The sequence below is a fragment of the Pogoniulus pusillus genome, chromosome 34, assembly GCF_015220805.1.
Source record: "Pogoniulus pusillus isolate bPogPus1 chromosome 34, bPogPus1.pri, whole genome shotgun sequence".
In the NCBI taxonomy this organism is placed as follows: domain Eukaryota; kingdom Metazoa; phylum Chordata; class Aves; order Piciformes; family Lybiidae; genus Pogoniulus; species Pogoniulus pusillus.
In genome coordinates, this window is record NC_087297.1 from 12,744,620 (window position 1) to 12,765,437 (window position 20,818).

Below are 20,818 nucleotides of genomic sequence, written 5' to 3' on the forward strand. Positions count from 1 at the left end.
GCAGCAGAAGAAGGGGACACAGCCTGAAGCTGTGCCAGGGCAGGTCTAGGCTGGATGTTGTTAGGAAGTTGTTGTCAGAGAGAGTGATTGGCATTGGAATGGGCTGCCCAGGGAGGTGGTGGAGTGGCTGTGCCTGGAGGTGTTGAAGCCAAGCCTGGCTGGGGCACTTAGTGCCATGGTCTGGTTGGTTGGGCAGGGCTGGGTGCTAGGTTGGGCTGGCTGAGCTTGGAGCTCTCTTCCAACCTGCTGGATTCTCTGATTCTCTGATTCAGTTGGAAGGGACCCTAAAGATTACCTAGTTCCAAGCTGCCTGCCATGAGCAGGGCCATCTGCCCCTAGACCAAGGTGCTCAGAAAGAAGGCTCTTTCTTCATCTAAAGGTCATCAAATGTGGCACATCCTGGCTGTTCTTCAGCCCTGGGCTGCCCTGTGTTCTGTGGAGTTCATATAGAATGGCTGAATTGAAAGAGACCTTAAAGATCATCTATTTCCATGCCCCTTGCTGTGGGCAGGGGCATCAGCCACTGGACCAAGCTGCTCAAAAAGAAGGTTCTTTCTTCACCAGAAGTCATCAAATGTGGAGCTGAGACCTTGCAGTTTGGACTGAGTTCCACCTCCCCATGATGCCAGAGAGGCAGAGTTGCTACTCAGGAGCATGAGCTTGAATCAAGACTCCCCAAGGTCTGTGCCAGTGATCTCCTGCACTTCTCTGCAGCAGAGGGAAGTGCATTAACAATCAGATGTTTTCTGAGGGCATGTCTGTGCTCAGCTGCTTAGAGGGAGCACTGTCACAGCCTCCACTGATGCTATCTGCCCCCAAATGCATCACTTCCTCGCAGTGTGGCTTCTCTGACCCCTTATTTTCCAGCAGCCCCTCAGCTTTATTATCCATGTATCCCTCCATCATGACTGGTGGCATACAAAGAGATCATTTAATTTCCATGCAATGTCTTTATCCCCTTTAATTGTTCCCATTGCACCCTGGTACTCCACTGAGCCTTTTGCTTCTCCCCCAGCCTGCTTACACCTCTTATAATTAAGTAATTTCCTCTTATTTATTTTCATGTTATGCCTTTGGCTAATACCAAATCCCTCAGCTGAACCATCTTCATTTTTGTTCCTCACCACTGGCTTCTGCTGGCCTAACTTCCCAGTTTCCAAAGGGTATTTGGAGAGCTTCTCCTCTGGCACCTTTCCATTCAGCCAAGGCAGTCAGGGCACTCTCCCTCCCTCCCTTCTCCTTTTTGTCTTTCTGGGCCTTGTGCAAATCATCTGTAACTCATTAGTAGGCTCCACGCTGAATCCTTACACCTTTCCCTCGGTGTAATAGTAATTTGTTTCACTTTTGGTGTGTCTAAAAGGGTTAAATTAGTGGGGAGAGGGATTGGAGGAGGGAAGAGGACATTGGGCAAAGGAACAAAAGAGATGGACTAATAGGAAGCGGTTCCCTGTTCAGGCATAGGTAATTATTTGGATGCAAATCAGTCCCACAGCTGAATGTTGTGTCTTAAAACCTCAAGACCAGGGAGCAGAGGGCTTCAGCCTCAAGTGGCACTTTGACTTCTATCCAGACCCAGCATTCCCAAAGCAGTGTGCTTGCAAACAGCCCACCTGGGGGACTTGTCTGCTGCTTCAGGTCTCCTCGTACTCATCTGAAGAACTTTCTTTGTGTTCACTTTGAGTTATTTCCTACACCATGTACTAAAAAGGCAAACAGATGGAGGTGAGGAGGGGTCTGGCCAGGTGAGTTACAGCTGAAGAAGATGGTGTCACATCTCCCAGGCATATAACTTCCAGTGGAAGCATATGGAAGTGCAGGTGACTGATTGCTCGAACCTGGCAATTGATGTAGAAACCCAAACAGAGACTGGACTGATGTAGAAACCCAAACAGAGACTGGACTGATGTAGAAACCCAAACAGAGACTGAACTTCCCCAGCCAGAGTTTGAGGGGAAGATCTCATCCCCAGCCAGGTGAAATCTTTTGTTGTGATTTAGGGTGTAAGCAGATCACAGAACTGCTGGAGAGAATCCAGCAGATGCTCCAAAGGTGCTGAAGGGCTTGGAGCATCTCTGTGAGGAGGGAAGGCTGAGAGACGTGGGCCAGTTGAGCCTGAAGAAAAGCAGCCCCAGGGGGAATCTGATTGATGCTCAGCAGGAGCCAAAGTCTGGGGCACAAAAGGATGGGGCCAGACTCTTCTCAGCGGTGCCCAGGGACAGGCCAAGGAGCAATGGGCACAAACTGAAACCCAGGAGGCTCCACCTGAACAGGAGGAGAAACTTGGTTGATGTGAGGGTGTTGGAGCCCTGGAGCAGGCTGCCCAGAGGGGTTGTGGAGTCTCCTTCTCTGCAGAGCTTCCAACCCCCCCCCGGCTGTTGTAATCCTGGGTAAGCTGCTGTGGATGCCCTGCTTTAGCAGGGGGGCTGGGTGACCTTCAGAGGTCCTTTCTCAGCCCCACCACGCTGGGATTCTGTGCAGTTTAGCCTGCAAATAAATAGCAGCTGTCAATCCAGTTGGCATCACTTCACCTCACACCACTATGCAAAGGACTCCTTCTGCCTGCCTGCTCAGCACAGCCTCCCCACATGCTTTGGGAAGGTCAAGATCCTCTTACTGCAAACGAGGGAGGAGGGGGCTGGTACCTAGCAGCAACAAAGTTCAGTGTCTTTAAAGTCTCTGCACTGCAAGTTGCTTTAGAGTGCATCCAACTGAAGCAGAGGCACAGCTCAGAAGCAGCATTTTTAAAGGGACTGCTCAGAGAATGTCCATTTCCACTTGGAGCCTGCTGGGAGAGGAGAGGAGAGGAGAGGAGAGGAGAGGAGAGGAGAGGAGAGGAGAGGAGAGGAGAGGAGAGGAGAGGAGAGGAGAGGAGAGGAGAGGAGAGGAGAGGAGAGGAGAGGAGAGGAGAGGAGAGGAGAGGAGAGGAAGAGGCGAGAAGAGAGGAGAGGAGAGGAGAGGAGAGGAGAGGAGAGGAGAGGAGAGGAGAGGAGAGGAGAGGAGAGGAGAGGAGAGGAGAGGAGAGGAGAGGAGAGGAGAGGAGAGGAGAGGAGAGGAGAGGAGAGGAGAGGAGAGGAGAGGAGAGGAGAGGAGAGGAGAGGAGAGGAGAGGAGAGGAGAGGAGAGGAGAGGAGAGGAGAGGAGAGGAGAGGAAGAGGAGAGGAAGAGGAGAGAAGAGAGGAGAGGGTAGAGAAAAAGAGGGGAAAGGTGACAGGAGAGGAAAGGAGACAGGAGAGAGCAGGAGAGAAGAGGGGAGAGGAAAAGAGGGGCGAGGAGAGACTCAGAAACACTTCCAACATTTTCTCCCAACAGAAATCTGTCCTGTGCTGCTGCCACCGAGGGGTCGAGGTCCTGACAGCAGAGGTTTGTTTTGACTGCACATCTTGGGGGCTTTGTTTTTTTTCTCTCAGGCAGAATTTGAAACAACTCTCTTGTAGGCTTAGATGACTTGTTTTAAATTAAAGAAAACAGCAGCAAAGGATTAAAGGGAAATCTCCGTGGGAGCTTTCCCCGTGCCAGGATCTGAGTCTCATCAGCATTGGAGCTTTCCTTGTTTGCTGCTCTCTGAAAGAATCTGCTGTTTGTCAAGCGTCTTAAGGGGAAGGACAGATGAGGAGGGGGCCTGATTCAGCTCATCCAGGTGTAAAGATGGAACAAGCCCTCAGAGTGTGCAGCTCAGTTCTGTAAATTGCATGAGATGGAAGGAGAGAGCAGCTCAGGCTTCTCACTGCAGACTTGCACCATTTTCTTCTCCGTCTCCTTCAGGGCCCCCAGGGTTTCTAATTACACTCCCTGAGCAGAGGGGGGTTTTGGAGTCGGCCTGTGGTACCTGCTGATTAATAAAGAGTTCCTATTTTGAGTGAATTCAACTATTTTCTATGTTGCATTTGGTTCAGAGAAGCCAAGCAACCTGTTCTACTGGGAGGTGTCCCTGCCTATGGTGGGGGCTTGGAACTGGCTGAGCTTTAATGTCCCTTACAACCTAAAGCACTCCATGATTCTATGAAGCAGCAGCAACACTCAGCTGTGCAAAGCTCTGGACCATTCCCTCCACTCAAGCAGGAAGCTTGAACCATAACAGTTAGATTAATCCTGCACTGATTTCTTTCCTTTGCTGCTTTTCCTCTTTGTAGAGGAAAGGAAAGGAAAGGAAAGGAAAGGAAAGGAAAGGAAAGGAAAGGAAAGGAAAGGAAAGGAAAGGAAAGGAAAGGAAAGGAAAGGAAAGGAAAGGAAAGGAAAGGAAAGGAAAGGAAAGGAAAGGAAAGGAAAGGAAAGGAAAGGAAAGGAAAGGAAAGGAAAGGAAAGGAAAGGAAAGGAAAGGAAAGGAAAGGAAAGGAAAGGAAAGGAAAGGAAAGGAAAGGAAAGGAAAGGAAAGGAAAGGAAAGGAAAGGAAAGGAAAGGAAAGGAAAGGAAAGGGAAAGGGGAAAAGGAAAGGGAAAGGGGAAAAGGAAAGGGAAAGGAAAAAGGAAAGGAGAAAGGAAAAAGGAAAGGAAAGGAGAAAGGAAAAAGGAAAGGAAAAGGGAAAAGAAAAAGGAAAGGAAAAAGGAAAATAAAAAGGAAAGGAAAAAGGAAAGAAAAAAGAAAGGTGAAAGGAAAAATTAAAAGAAAAAGGAAAGGAAAAAGGAAAAGAAAAAGGAAGGGAAAAAGGAAAATGGAAAGGAAAAAGGAATGAAAAAGGAAAGGAAAAGGAAATAAAAAGGAAAGGAAAGGAGAAAGGAACCTGGTAAAGAAGATGCGAAGGAGCAGGGATTTAAACTGCTAGGCTGAGTCCATCTCATTTCACCACACAGAAATTCTCCCCCCCCAAGTAGCTTAGCTGCAATCTATTGTAAGCAGTGCCAGAGGAATCACAAAGATTTAAGCCAGGGTTTATCTCATCCACCAGCGAGCAGGACTTAGCACATGAAGCAAGGGAATGTGAGTTCTGGAGCAGGAGAGCTTTAGTGACACCTCTGAAACAACTCTTTTCTGAGGAGTTCCACCAGAATGGAGTCCCTGTCCCCTCCACAGCAGAGCTGAGCATCTTGAGGGCTGGAAGGAGCTGCAGACCTTGATGATTTTGTGTTTTGTTTCTTTCTCTCCCTAAGGAACTCCTTCATAGATATCCTTCGGGCCATCCTGCTCTCCTTGGAGGTGCTCATCGAAGATCAGGAGCTTCAGATAAATGGCTTCATCCTAATCATAGACTGGAGCAACTTCTCCTTCAAGCAAGCCTCCAAGCTTACACCATCTATCCTCAAACTGGCCATTGAAGGCTTACAGGTAGGTGATGAGGGATGCCTCCACATAGGACTTTCCTTGCAGGCACTGGTCAGGATGAAGAATGGTGGGAGAAAACAATCCCTGATGCTTTAGTGTCCCATCAGCTCTCAACCTGGATTGATTTTCAGCCATTTCATTTTGACTTCCTTGCTTCTTTTTCAGCTGTAAGCCAATGTGACCACTCCATGTCTTAATTACTGCAGCATTAAGCAGGGTGGTTGGAGATTGGGGCTTTAATCCATCAGGGAATTCAGAGGGATTAAAATCCAGCAGTGTCTGCCTCCTGCGGTGTGCACTCCAGATGCAAGCACAGCTGTCTGCAGAGGGAGAGCATCAGGCCCCTCAGCAGATGGGAAAGGGATGTGGTAATCACAGGGATGGGTTGGAGTTGGAGGGGAATGAGGAATCATGGAATCATAGGATGGTTTAGGTTGGAAGGGACTCATAGGCAGGGACACCTCCCACTAGAACAGGTTGCTCAAGGTCTCATCCAGCCTGGCCCTGCCCTGGCACAGCTTGAGGCTGTGTCCCCTTCTTCTGCTGCTGGCTGCCTGGCAGCAGAGCCCAACCCCACCTGGCTACAGCCTCCCTTCAGGGAGCTGCAAACAGCAATGAGCTCTGCCCTGAGCCTCCTCTGCTGCAGGCTGCACCCCCCCAGCTCCCTCAGCCTCTCCTCATAGGGTTTGTGTTCCAGGCCTTCCTCCTAAACGCTCCAGGACTATTTAGGTTGAAAGGACCTCTCTGAAAATAGAATCATAGAATCATTGAGTCAAGCAGGTTGGAAGAGAGCTCCAAGCTCAGCCAGTCCAACCTAGCACCCAGCCCTGCCCAACCAACCACACCATGGCACTAAGTGCCCCAGCCAAGCTTTGCTTGAACATCTCCAGGGACAGTGATTGCATCTCCTTGCCCAACCTCATTCTCAAAGCAGAACTGACTTCAGTCTTCGATTAAGTTGCTTAAGGGCCAGGTCTCCTGTAGCTGAAACATTTAAAAGGAGAGATTTTAGAAGTCATTCTTTTTCTGCTTTATTTTTAGTACTTCTCAGATACCCTGCAGCCATAAACCACCTCAGGAATAATCCTCCCTGCTGGGTGTGTATTTTAACTCTAATATATAGACCAGGAAGAACAATTTGTTCAGTTAATTCTTTTTTGACTAACAAATTGTCTACAATTAGATTGTGATTACCTCTACTTTATGGTATCATTCAGATGTGAGGTAGAGAAATCTGCCAGCAGTTTTCAGCCTCTGTTCTCCTTTGCAGGGAATGTTCATCTCTAACACATTAGAAAGTCAAGCTGTGCAATTAGTCCCTAGGACAACATCTTATCTTCTCCTGCTGCTGCTATCACTTCATCTGCCTTCCTTCATGGAATAACAATCTGTGGTTCAAAGGAAAAAAAAACCACCTTCCAGGCAGGACAAAGAGAAAGCCAAAGGACATTCTTAAGGAAATCAAACTCCAACAAGGTGTCCTTGTGCCTGTCCACCTCTCCAGTAAAGGCCAGCCCAGCCTTCAGCCCATCTGGGGGTTGGACTCGATGATCTCTGAAGGTCCCTTCCAACTGCTAAGGTTCTGTGATTCTGTGATTCCCCATCCCTGGAGGTGTTCAAGAGGAGGCTGCATGAGGCACTTAGTGCCATGGTTAGTCAATCAGAAGGGTTAGGTGCTAGGTTGGACTTGATGAGCTTGGAGGTCTTTTCCAACCTGCTTAATTCTGTGATTACAGACTCAGACCTCCAAGACCATTGAGTCCAACCTGTCACCTAACCCTTCTAATGAGCAGAGCTGTAGCTGTGTCTGGGGAAAGTCCAAACTGGGATAACTTATCCTAGACTTTCCCAGCCTCTGGCAGGTTTGATGAGCTGTAGGAGTTGTGAATGTTGCACTCTGATTTAGCAGGTTTAGAAGGAAGTCATTCATGCCTACAAAGCACATATTTAGCAAGTGACGTTGGAGGGGGGGGTTTTAGGGTATGTTTTTTTTGGCTCTCATCCTTGCTGTTGTAGCAAATTCATCAAGACCTTGTTCTGTTGTTATTTTAAGAGAGCTGCTGCTACCCTAATGTAAAACTGTGATTGAAATGCAGCAAAGACCTACACAGAGACAAAAAGGGAGTCAGAAAATGAGTGGCACGTTGTGCAGGGTGGTCACTGAAAGTGCTGCCCTCAGGTTCTGCTCTCAGGAGATGATGAAGTCAGGAAGAAATTCAGATTGGTTTAGTTCCTCCTAATTTTTTTCCCACCTGAGGCACTCTGCACACACTGACCCTCAGCCAGGCAGAGTACATGGCTGTCCCAGCCCTCCTTTCTGAGGGATCTGGGGTTGTGTTTGGTCCTGTGTAAGTCTGGTGAAGTGGATGGAGGGAAAATGATTCTCTCTTTCAATTTCTGAGGGGACTGAAGCCATATGTTCATGTGTTGCTATCTGAGACAGGGAACTCTAGCTTCTCTGTCTGCAGCAGCAATTGAAATGCCATAGCTGAACCCTCTCCCCACAGCTCTGTAGTCTTTCCTCTGATTCAGCATCTCAGGCCATCCCTTTCCAAAGCACAGCTTTGAAGCATTTGGTCATTTACATTTGTGATTTGGGCATTTTCTTCCTTTCAAGTTGCTTTAAGCCAAGGGATGTATTGGCAGGCTGTGGGTTTGGGTTGTATTTTACTCAGTTTGTGGTTATTTCTTCTCCTTCTCAGCTTGCTGCTGCAGAGCATTGTCAGCAGGGGAGGAGAACAAACACTGCACAGGCAGGAATGTTAATTCCTCCTGTGCTGCAAGACCAACACTAGTCAGATCAGATAGACCTGGCTGCAGAGATAAGTTGCTATCATATAGGATGCTCAGTTCCAAATGCTGTCAAGTGTGTGCATGCTCAGGGAGGTGAGGTTTGAGTTACATCACTGAGTGGCTGAAGCTGAGGTCATGGTGAGGCCACATCTGGAATATTGTGTCCAGCTCTGGGCCTCTCAGTTCAAGAAAGCCCTCAGGGAATTGCTTGAGAGAGTCCAGCACAGAGCCACAAAGCTGCTGAAGGGAGTGAAACACCTCCCTGTGAGGGCAGGCTGAGGGAGCTGGGGCTGGGAGCTTGGAGCCTGAGGGCTGCCCTCATTCCTGGTGCTGAAGATGTGCAGGGCAGTGCCAGGAGGGTGGAGCCAGGCTCTGCTCAGAGATGGCCAAGGGCAGGACAAGGGACAATGGGTGCAAGCTGGAGCAGAGGAGGTGCCACTGGAACCTCCAGAAGGGAAACCTTTTCCACTGTGAGGGTGCTGGTGGCTTGGAGCAGGCTGCCCAGAGAGGCAGTGGAGTCTCCTGCTCTGGAGACAGTCAAAACACACCTGGATGTGTTCTGGGTGATCCTGCTCAACCCCAGGGGGGTTGGGCTGGGTGATCATTCCAGGTCCCTTCCAAGCCCTGACATTCTGTGCTTCTGTGGCTGAAAGCACATTCTGCTGACTGTTCCTCTTTGTTCTGTTTCTATTTCTGTGCATATTGCATCACACAACCTCCTTCACTGGAACTATCTCTGGAGAGAAGGCGGCTGGGGGGAGACCTCATTGTTCTCCACAGCTGCCTGAGCAAAGAGCAGTAACAGGGAACAACCAAGCCCAGCAGAGGGAGAGTTGTCCCCAGGGTGAAAGTTCTGACCAATAGAACGTTAAAGTTCTTCTCTTTTGTTAAATTACCTTCAGGTGCTCATCAGCCAGGGAAAATTGGAAGCTGGGAGGAGAAGGAGATGAAAGGAAATCAATGATGCCTGACTTAAGGACACTGTAATCAGATAGTGGTATTGATGAAATTCCTCTGAACAAAAAGAGGTTTCAAACAAGGGGAACTTGGCTGAGCCTCTCTTGCAAAGCTGCACCTCTCCAGAACAGCTCCAGCACAGAGATCAAGTCAAATAATCATAGAATCACAGAATCATAGAACCAAGCAGGTTGGAAGAGAGCTCCAAGCTCAGCCAGCCCAACCTAGCACCCAGCCCTGGCCAACCAACCAGACCATGGCACTAAGTGCCCCAGCCAGGCTTGGCTTGAGCATCTCCAGGGAGATCAACCAGTCCAACCCCCCTGCCAAAGCAGGATCCCCTAGAGTAATCCACATTGGTGGATCCAGATTCAAGGCTAAGAGAGAGGCAGGATAATGGATCTGCTGAAGCTGTGGCACAGGATTTAGTGTACCAAACATTGCCCAAAGCAATCCTACACTCAGCATTAACTTTATCCCAGACTTCATAGAATCACAGAATCAAGCAGGTTGGAAGAGAGCTCCAAGCTCAGCCAGCTCAACCTAGCACCCAGCCCTGCCCAACCAACCAGACCATGGCACTAAGTGCCCCAGCCAGGCTTGGCTTCAACACCTCCAGGCACAGTGACTCCACCACCTCCCTGGGCAGCCCATTCCAATTCCAATCACTCTCTCTGACAACAACTTCCTAACAACATCCAGCCTAGACCTGCCCTGGCACAGCTTCAGGCTGTGTCCCCTTCTTCTGGTGCTGGTTGCCTGGCAGAAGAGACAAGCTGACAGCTTTGTTTGGGCATTGTTAGAGATTATCCCACTTTAAAATCTGGGATGAGATATGAGATTAGCTTAGAATGCTATGAAGCAGTTTGGGCTTTAATAGCAGCAATAGATTTAAAGAAGTTAAATTTGTATTATCTAAATTTTCTTTGTATTCCCTCCTGCTGTATTTGTGTGGGACTGAGAAACTTGGTGTCAATTAAATGTCAGCAGGAGCTGACTTGTCTCTTGGCATTAGCTTCCACAATCAGATAGTTTTCCATGTGGTGGAAGAGCTAAAAGAGGAAATGTGCTCCAAACACAGACTGGAATGCAGAGCTTGAAGGAAAAGCTGCACACAGCAGGTCAAGAGAGGTGATGCTGCCCCTTTGCTCTGCTCTCCAAAGACCCCACCTTGAACACTGCATTCAGTTCTGGTGCTCCCATCACAAGGGCACAGAGTTGTTGGAGTGAGTCCAGAGGTGGCACAAGGATGATCCAAGGGCTGGAGCAGCTTTGCTATGGGAACAGGTGGAGGGAGCTGGAAGTGTTTAAACAGAGGAGGCTGAGGGGAGACCTCATGGCTGTCTACAGCTGCCTGAAAGGAGGTTGTGGAGAAGTTGGTGCTGGGCTGTTCTCACAGGTAAGTAGTGCTGAAGAGGGAATGGCCTCAAGCTGCCACTGGGCAGATTTAGGCTGGACGTTAGGCAGGTTTTTTCCCAGCAAGAGTAGTCAGGCACTGGAATGAGCTGCCCAAGGGAGGTGGTGGAGTCACCAACCCTGGATGTGTTTAAAAGGCATTTGGATGTGGTGCTCGAGGATAAGGTTTAGGCTGCACCTGGTAGAGTAGGAATGTGGGTTGGACTTGGGTGATCCTGAGGGGCTTTTCAACTGCAGTGTTTCTGTGGTTCTGTGATCTGCTGGGACATGAAGTCACTGCTACTGAGGAGCCCTTAGCAGCCACTGAAAGCAGGTCAGTCTGATTCAGCCCAGGAACACTCAGGCTATCTGTGTCCAGCAGCTGTTGGGCTGTGCAGAGCACGTGGAGCTCTTGGAGCCATGGGTGAGGATGCCTTTGAAATATTAGTAAACAAGGAAAGGGATCCACTCATTGTGTATAAAACAAAGGTAGATAACCAGACTCTGCTGGCTGCAAAAGAAGCCCTGAGCTCATTGTGTGCCTACCATCTCCAGGGAGTTGACTGCAGTGAGGAAAAAGAAAAGCACAGGAGGCTGGAGACTCACATTTGTCACTTGAAAATTGGAATGAACTGCTTAGTCGAATCACTCAGCCCAGCCATGTTTGCCAGCTGGGGGCTTTGGGGGCTTTTGGCTGTGAGCAAAAGATAAACTGCACTGTGGACAGCCCAAGGAGCTGGATGTGTTAAGTGGAAAGTCTTCTTTTAATGCCAGTTACTGTGTTTTAGTAAAGGTCTCATTGAGTTGCTGATAAGAATTGGACAGGAAGAAAATTCTCTTGCAGCCCTGCAAGGCAATGGAAAAGTTTATTGCAGCAAGTCTGCTCAGAACTCAGAGCAGCTTCTCCTTACTGGTAGCCAGGGAAAGGCAGCTGGAGCTACCCCAGCCATGCTCAGTGGTGAGGGGTTTGGGGAGCAGGGAGGGAGCTGGGATCATCTAGCCTGAAGGAGAGGAGACTGAAAGGAGACCTTATTGCTTCCACAGCTACCTTAAAGGAGGTGGGAGTGAGGCAGGTGCTGGCCTCCTCTCCCATGTAACTAACAACAGGACAAGAGGAAAGGGCCTCAAGCTGCACCAGAGGAGGTTTAGGTTGGGGGTTAGGAAGAGTTTCTTTGCTGCAAGATTGGTCAGGATAACAAATGCAGGGGGGAAAGATTTCTGGCATGGTTAATTAGAGCTGGGGTGTTGGAGTCTCTGGGGTGTTGGAGTCTCTGGGCTCAGCACCACAAAAAGCACACCTTGCATGCCTGCTGCACCTCACAGCTCTCCTGTCTCTGCATGTTCAGAGGAGGGAGGGCTAGGAAAGGCAGCACAGAGCAGGGAGAGGAGGGGGAAAAGCTAAAGGATGGCTGCAAGGTTTGAAAGGCTGAGAGAGGCCTGGGGCTGTTGAGCCTGGAGGAGAGCAGCTCCAGAGGGCATCTTCTCAATGCTCAGCAAGAATTAAAGGGTTAGAGGCAAGAGGATGGGACCAGACCCTTTTAGAATCATAGAATCAGTCAGGGCTGGAAGGGACCACAAGGAGCAGCCAGTTCCAACCCCCCTGCCATGGGACAGGGACACCCTACCCTAGAGCAAGTTGCCCACAGCCTCAGCCAGCCTGGCCTGAAACACCTCCAGCCATGGGGCCTCAACCACCTCCCTGGGCAACCCATTCCAGCCTCTCACCACTCCCTTTTGCCAAGTAACAAGTGATAGGACAAGAGAAACAGCCTCAAGTTGCACCATGTAGGTTGGACATGAGGAACAATTTCTTTCCCAAGAAGGTTGTCAAGCCCTGGCCCAGGCTGCCCAGGGAGGTGGTGGAGTCCCCATCCCTGAAGCTGTTCAAGAAATGGCATTTTGGGACGTTGGTGGTGGAGGTGCTGGGCAGAAGGTTGGACTTGATCACCTTTGAGGGCTTTTCCAAGCTGAGATTCTGTGATCCTCTCTGGTTGGTTCCTCTCAGCTGCAGCTGCCTGGAGCTTAACACTGGCAACAAGCATTCCTGAACAGCAGGGCTGCCTTGATGCAAAAACGCCGACCAGAAACGTCTCAGATATCACAACCTTCCAAGGAAAGATGAAAATATCAGAAGAACAAATCATCCTGCTCCCCCCTCCCCTCCTCTCTCCCCCTCGCCCTCTGCCGAGCTTTGATTTGGACAAACAGGCATTTTCGAGGAGAAAAGCATCGCGGTGCAAACTCCCCCGGCAGCCGAGTGACTGCTCTGCCATTCAGACCTCCCCAGCAGCCTTTCAGGAGGAGCTTTGCATCCCTCTCTGTTAGACACACACTCAGCCCACCTGAGCGCACGCTCCGAGCGCACTCCCGCAGCTTCCCGCGGCTGGCAGCGGAGCCGGCTCGGAGAGCAGGCGAAAGGCAGCGCAAGTCCCTTCCGCCGCAGGGGAGGCTGAGCAGCTCCACTCACCAGGCAAAGGGAAATGCAGCTCAGGGAAAGCAGGGCTCGCACAAACATCCTCCTGGCAGCAGGCAGGAAGCCCTCTCCTTTCTGAGAAGGCAGAAGCAGGAAGGTGTGAGGAGCAAAATGCTTGATCCGTGTTTAAGAGTCACAGAGGGTGAGAGGGAGGACATCCGAGAAGCTGGAGCTGGAGGTCAGGCTTGCCTGGGCTGGCAGAGTCACACCAGTCTTGTTCTCTTTGCCAAGAGAACTGAGGAGCAGTGTTGGGTTGGTAGAAGAGAGCTCAGCAGGATGCGTGCTCGGTGCCTGCAGAGCTGCTTTCTGCTGGCTTGGTGGGGATGCCCGTGTGAAAGGGCACCCAGAGGGCCATAGAAACACAAGCACGGAATGGTTTTGCTTGGAAAGATCTTTCCAAGTCGAGCAAGTCCAGTGCCAGGCCAGCACTGAGCTATGTCCCTCAACACCACATCCATACAGCTTTGAAACCCCTTCAGGGATGGGGACTCCACCACCTCCCTGGGCAGCCTGGGCCAGGGCTTGACAACCTTCTTGGGAAAGAAATTTCCTCATGTCCAACCCACACCTCCCCTGGTGCAACTTGAGGCTGTTTTCTCTTGTCCTATCACTTGTTACTTGGCAAAAGGGAGTGGTGAGAGGCTGGCATGGGTTGCCCAGGGAGGTGGTTGAGGCCCCATGGCTGGAGGTGTTTGAGGCCAGGCTGGCTGAGGCTGTGGCCAGCCTGCTCTAGGGTAGGGTGTCCCTGGGCATGGCAGGGGGGTTGGAACTGGCTGCTCCTTGTGGTCCCTTCCAAGATGATCCAAGGGTCCCTTCTCTGACTGATTCTATGATTCTAAAAGAGTCTGATCCCATCCTCTAGCCCTCCACCCTTTAATTCTTGCTGAGCATTGAGAAGATGCCCTCTGGAGCTGCTCTCCTCCAGGCTCAGCAGCCCCAGGCCTCTCTCAGCCTTTCAAACCTTGCAGCCATCCTTTAGCTTTTCCCCCTCCTCTCCCTGCTCTGTGCTGCCTTTCCTAGCCCTCCCTCCTCTGAACATGCAGAGACCAGGAGAGCTGTGAGGTGCAGCAGGCATGCAAGGTGTGCTTTTTGTGGTGCTGAGCCCAGAGACTCCAACACCCCAGCTCTAATTAACCATGCCAGAAATCTCCCCCCCCCTACCCCTCCTCCAATTCGTTATCCATGCCTGAGCGAATGTTAATGGGGTCACACAGCTCTTTGAACTGCTGCTGACAGAACAATAAAGAGTTCCTGTGGTTTTCAAGGAACAGCACAGGATAGTTGTGCTTGCTTTGCAAGGGCATTCCTTAATGATATCATTATACCCTCTCAACTCCTGGTCCACTCTCTGAAACTCACAGCCCTTCACGTGACACGTTCCCTTCCCTGCTCCCGGGGAGAATTGGATCTCAATTAGAATGTATAATGTGTTACTTAGTGAATATTCTTTTCCTGTGCCTCTGAGAGGTGCCAGCCATGGTATTTTAATGAAGCATCCCCACCACCACCCTCTCACAGAGCCTCTCCCTTCCAAAACTGGAATGACAGCATTTAAAGAGAACCCTTTGGCTGGGATCTTGCAGTCCAACCAGCAGCCCAACACCACCGTGGCCATTAAACCATGACCCCAAGCCTGGGTTACTGAAGAAGGCAAGCAAATAAATTCCACTTGAGCTGGCTTAAAAGACAAGGAAAATAACTTGGATTTGTCCCCCTCCCAGAGCTAACTTGTGCCTGAACAGCATTGCCTGAGAACACATAAATAACCTCGCTGGCAAATCCCTGCCATCTGTGATCAGCCCCAGTCAAACGTTTGAGGCATTTTACTTTGACTGCTGACACCATTTGGGAAGTTGTCTGTTTTGCAAAGATATTGGAGGCAAAGCAGCTGAGGAATGTTGGTTGAACTAACCAAAAGAGGGAATGTTGCTCTTAGATGTGTTTATTTGGTGCCTGACTCTCAGGACTGCTCAGCACTGTGTGTGTAGAGGGAAAAAAAAGAACCACAGAATCATCCCAACCCCACCTGGGCATTGTGATCCTGGGCAAGCTGCTGTGGGTGCCTCTGCTTTAGCAGAGGGCTTGGACTGGATGGTTTGCAGAGGTGCTTCCCAACCTGCTGTGAAACCATAGCAATTCCAAGCAGGATGTGAATCCCACCGGATTCCAGGTGCTGATGGCACATTTAAAATCTAGATCCCACAGATTACAGGCTCACAGATGTCAGGGGTGGGAAGGGACCCAAAGAGATCATCCAGTCCAACCCCCATGCCACAGCAGGACCACACAATCTAGCTCAGGGCACATAGGAACACTGTGAAGAGACCTATGAGATCACCCAGTCCAACCTAGCACCCAGCCCTGCCCAACCAACCAGACCATGGCACTAAGTGCCCCAGCCAGGCTTGGCTTCAACACCTCCTGCCACAGCGACTCCACCACCTCCCTGGGCAGCCCATTCCAATGCCAATCACTCTCTCTGACAACAACTTCCTCCTAACATCCAGCCTAGACCTGCCCTGGCACAGCTTGAGACTGTGTCCCATTGTTCTGTTGCTGCTTGCCTCCAGCCAACCAACTCCCATCCCTCTCTGAGCTCCCATAAAAGAGGGGGGGTAAAAAGCCCCACATCCCTGAATGAAATTCAATTGTCTGAGCCAATGGTGGGTAAGCTGTGAGGAAATCATTAGATATTTACAGCTCATCTTCTCTGAGCTAGATGCTTCACTCTGAAGCAAATCTCCACTTGGAGGCATCAGTAATTATTCCCATTTATTTTCCGCTCCACTGATATGTAAAAGCTGCAGTTTTGATGGGGCTTGCCAAGTGCTTCTGCTGATTTACACAAGAGGTTCACAGGAGGCAGAAATATTTGCCTGAAGGATAAAACTGAGCACATTCAAGCAAACAAGAGGCTCGTAAAAATGCAGTTAGTGCTGAAATTTTGGTGGGGAGCTGACTGTGTGTCTGCCTGTGCTCAGCTAAGCGTGACCACAGCAGAGCTGGGAGCATCCAAAGCATGCAGCAGCCACACAGCCCCACTGGTTAGAATCATGACATTGTTTTGCTTGGACAAGACTTCTCAGGTCATCAGGTCCAACCATCAACCCAACACCATCTTGGCCATGAGTTGTCCCAAAGTGCTTCGTCCACAAGTTTCTTGGACACCTCCAGGGGTGGGGATTCCACTACCTCCCTTGGGGCAGCCTCTTCCAATCCCTGACAACACCTGCAGCAAAGAAAATGTTCCTCATCTTCAACCTAACCCTCTCCTGGCACAACTTTAGGCCAGTGCCTCTTCTTCTATCACCTGATACTAGGGAGCAGAGCCCAACCCCCACCTCACTGCAACCTCCTGTCAGGGAGCTGTAGAGAGCAATGAGGTCTGCCCTCAGCCTCCTCTTCTCCAGACTGAAAAATCCCTGCTCCTTCAAATGCTTCTTTATACAAGGACTTGTAGTGGCAGGATGAGAGGCAGTGGATTGAAGCTTGAGAAGGGCAGATTTAGACTGGAGATTAGGAAGGAATTCTTCCCAGTGAGGGTGAAGAGATTCTGCAACAGGTTGCCCAGGGAGGCTGTGGATGCCCTTTCCCTGCAGGTGTTCAAGGCCAGGTTGGATGAGGTCTTGAGCAATCCTAACAACTGTGGTTGGGAGACAAATTAAGATGTCCATTTTGTAAGGAAAGACATCTTTTCCTTGACTGGACAAGGGGGTTTGGACAGGAAAAGGTCTAAGTGAGGCATCTGACAGGCTTTTGTTATCCAGGTTGTCCTTGTGCCTCCTCAGCCAGCTCTTTGACTAGAACAAATGGATTAATAAGAAGTATTGATCCATGTTTGCCTTGTAGGAGTTAGTGCACTATAAATTAACAATTGGCCTTGATGATCTTAAAGGTCTCTTCCAATCAGAATGATTTTGTGATTCTGTAATTGGAGAATGGAGAGAGGGGAGAGAGGGGAGAGAATGGGGAGAGTGGAGGGAGTGGAGACAATGGGGAGAGTGGAGAGAGTGGAAAGAATGGAGAGAGTGGAGATGTGGAGAGAATGCAGAGAATGGAGAGAATGGAGAAAACAGAGAAAGTGGAGAGAATGGGGAGAGTAGAGAGAGTGGAAAGAGTGGGGAGAGTGGAGAGAGTGGAGATAATAGAGAGCAGAGAGAATGGAGACAGTAGAGAGAGTGGAGAGAATGGGGAGAGTGGAAAGAATGGAGAGAGTGGAGACTGTGGAGAGAATGCAGAGAATGGAGAGAATGGAGAAAACAGAGAGTGGAGAGTGAAGAGAGTGAAGAGCATGGAGAAAGTGGAGAGAATGGAACGAATGGAGAGAGCAGAGAGAGTGAAGAGAATGGAGAGAATGGAGACAATGAGGAGAGTGGACAGAGTGGAGAGTGTGGAGAGAGTGGGGAGTAGAGAAAGTGGAGAGAATGGCAAGAGTGGAGAGAATGGAAGGAAAGGAGAGAGTGGAGAGAATGGCAAGAGTGGAGAGAATGGAAGGAAAAGAGAGAGTGGAGAGAATGGCAAGAGTGGAGAGAATGGAAGGAAAAGAGAGAGTGGAGAGAATGGAAAGAAAGGAGAGAGTGGAGAGAATGGCTAGAGTGGAGAGAATGGAAGGAAAGGAGAGAGTGGAGAGAATGGCTAGAGTGGAGAGAATGGAAGGAAAGGAGAGAGTGGAGAGAATGGAAGGAGAGAGTGGAGAGAATGGAAGGAAAGGAGAGAGTGGAGAGAATGGCAAGAGTGGAGAGAATGGAAGGAAAGGAGAGAGTGGAGAGAATGGCTAGAGTGGAGAGTTCAGAGTGTCCTTTTCCAACGGTGAAAACAAGGCTAATAAAATGATTAATGAAATAACCTCCTGCCTTTTGATTACAATGAGAAATCTCAATGGGGAAAGGAAAAATGCTTCTGTTGAGTATGAAGCAAACAAACCTTCAGTCCTCCCCGAGAAAGGAAGGGCTGATGAGCACCACCGAGGCACCAGCCCTGCTGTGAGTGGACAGGAGGAGAAAGGCATTTGAATTCGGTGGGAATTGCCTGTGTGTCACCCAGGATGGGCAGGGAATTTGTTTTGTGCTCTGGCCTGCGTTCAGCCTGTGAGGATTTGAAAGGCTGCTGCAGGACCAGAGTGGTTTTTCTGCTGAGGCAGCAGCCTGTCAGCAGGCAGCTGGGCTGCAGGGCACTCACTCAATGCTACTGCAATTATTTACAAAGGAGATCAAGTCACCTCCAGTTCTTTGGATCCTAGTCCTTGCTCACCTCCCCCACCTCCCTTTCAAGTGCAGGGCTAAAGAGAAGGGAGATAAAGGTAGAAATGTTCTCTCTGGGCTTTAAATCTCTTTGCCAAATAGACATAAAATATAAAGAGGTGGGGGGGGGGAGGTATGGGTACTCTCTCCAGCTTTATGTTCCAAATCCTGAACAGAGTGATTCCAGAGCTAGCTGTGGATGGAAAGTTAGGGGATCATGATCTAAATGTCTCTGCTTTTCCTGACATGGAGCTGTTTTTTTGGGGGTCTTTGCATCTCTTTAAAGGACATTTCTGGGATTTAGAAATCTCTGTGAGTTGGATTGTTCCCTCTGGTGAGGGCAGGGAAAGAGGAGGTGATGTGGTGGAGGAAGGTGGCTCAGCCACCTATGGCAGTGGGTGGAGATGATGCTGGCAGTGGTTCCAGCAAGGCAATGGGTCAAGAGGTGTGGAGCTGAGCAGCAACCACTGCTGGGAGATCAGAGCTTGGAGATCCTGACCACAGAGCACTGAGAGGTGACAGACAAGAACCTGGAAGAGCAGGGAAGATGGAGTGTCTGGGGAGCAGGAGGTTTGGGGCTGGAGGTTGGGGGAACTGGAGAGATTCCAAGCTGGGTGGGCTTCTGGGTGGCTTTTGAGGTTAGAGAGGTCCAGTATGCACTGGTGAGTGCTGAGAAGTTCTGATCTCAGCTAGAGGTGTGGAATTTGAGATGAGCAGGAATGAGATTCTTGGAGTGCTAACAGCTGTGGACTGTGATGCACTCAGACAAGGGACAAAAGACCTTCAAGCCTGCTGGACCAGAGAAAGCTTTAGAGGCTGTGTGGAGATAGCTATGTGGTATCACTCAGGATTCTTGCTGTGATCGTGGTTTGGGATGGGAACCACACAAAGAGGTCTGCTATACCACCCCATGTCCTTCAGCAAAGGAACCTGCCTTCATCCATGCCACCATGGCCACCAGGACCACCTGCCAAGAGGCCTGCAAGTGCAGTCAAGCATTCAGCTGAGGTGAATAACTGATAACAGCACACAAGGAGCACATCCACATCTGACTGAGAGGGCTAAAGATGGGAATAGTGGTTTTTAACAACAGAGGTGGTTGGCCTCACTTCTTCACTCCCTCAGTTTGCCTATGGAGCTGAAAGGATCTTATCACTACATCCAAACAGCACTGGCAGCAGATAGCATCCATATGAGCAGTCAGGTCTCTGCTTCTCACTCTCTACAGCTTGGTCTGGTGAGAGTGCTTAGCACCAGCTGGCCTTGGCCACTGCTGGGAGAGTCCTTCTAGTGCCTGCAGAAGGATGATTTTTACTGACTCATCCTTTCTGGTCCAGTCTGTGTGTGTGTGTGTAGATGGCAGCTCTTCTATAGCCATTCTCAGGGTTCTGATCTCAAGTTAGCTAATTGGAGCTGAAAGCAGTGTCAGGTCCCAGGCAACTTCTGTGGATAACTCTGTGCCTGCCTCTCTGCTGCAGGCTCCTGCCACTCAGCCTCTTACAGTGAAAAAGCCAACTTCAAAATCACAGGCTCACAGGATGTCAGGGCTTGGAAGGGATCCAAGGAGATCATCCACTCCAACCCCCCTGCCACAGCAAGACCACACAATCCAGCTCAGGACACACAGGAACACATTCAGACAGGCCTGGAAAGGCTCCACAGAAGGAGACTCCACAACCTCTCTGGGCAGCCTGTGCCAGGGCTCTGGGACCCTGACAGGCAAGAAGTTGCCCCTTGTGTTGAGCTGGAACCTGCTGTGCTGCAGCTTCCATCCATTGCTCTTCATCTTACCCCCAGTGAGAAGAGCCTGTCCCCCCTCTCCTGACTCCCAGCCCTCAGATAGCTATAGACATTGATTAGATCCCTTCTCAGTCTTCTCCAGACTGCACAGCCCCATGTCCCTCAGCCTCTCCTCATCAGGCAGTGCTCCAGTCCCCTCATCATCCTCATAGTCCTCCCGTGGACCCTCTCCTGCAGATCCCTGTCCCTCCTTAACTGGGGAGCCCAAAACTGAAGGCAGTACTCAAGATGAGGTCTCACCTCACCATCTCTTACCTTTCCTTTGAGACCTGCAGGACATGATTAGAAGCTGCCTCTCCTGAGAGCACAGCAGCTGTGCTCTCAGCAGCCAGGCACTGGTATTGGTGCCAAACACTCTGTGGTTTCCTGGGCAGATCTCAAGAGGACTGAACTGTGCTCCTCTAGCCAGGTTTGCCTTCAGTGCTCCTCTTCAGCTGGGCAAAATCCCTCATTTTTTGCCTGAGGCTCATTAACCTGGGTTAATAAACTCTCATTATCCAAGGTTTCCTCAATCGACTGCTGAATTGATGATGAGCCTGCCAGAACATGGCTACAGCAGAGTGAGAGCTCTAACATCATGCAATTAAAGTCCCCATTATTCTGGCATGAAGGTGACTGAGCTGACACAGAGCAAACTATGCCTGCTAATTCAGAGAAGAATGATGCAGAGTGAAAGCTCTCAGCACTCCTCTCAGCCAGAGGTCTGCCCATGCCTGCATAGGACAGGGCTAAAGAACTTCAGATGCTGGAAGGGCCAAGCAAAGCATTTCCAATGGGTGAGCGAGTCAGGAGGTGCAAGGTCCAGCTCAGCTCTGCTGCAGGAGAAGGCATAGATGGTGTCTAAGGTGATCAGCTTAGCAGGGAGCTAAATGAGAAGGGTGTGAAGGATGCAATCGTGGCACCTC

General features: G+C 50.1%; 1 protein-coding gene across 2 annotated transcripts in view; it reads left to right on the plus strand.

Annotated features, from left to right (window-relative positions):
• Positions 1 to 20,818, plus strand: part of CLVS1 (clavesin 1) — a 62,830-nt gene that overhangs the window by 20,311 nt on the left and 21,701 nt on the right. For both annotated transcript variants that reach the window (XM_064170424.1, XM_064170422.1), the window contains one exon: positions 5,084 to 5,258. In XM_064170424.1, coding sequence (XP_064026494.1) covers positions 5,084 to 5,258 — 175 coding nt within the window. The remainder of the gene's footprint in view (positions 1 to 5,083; positions 5,259 to 20,818) is intronic.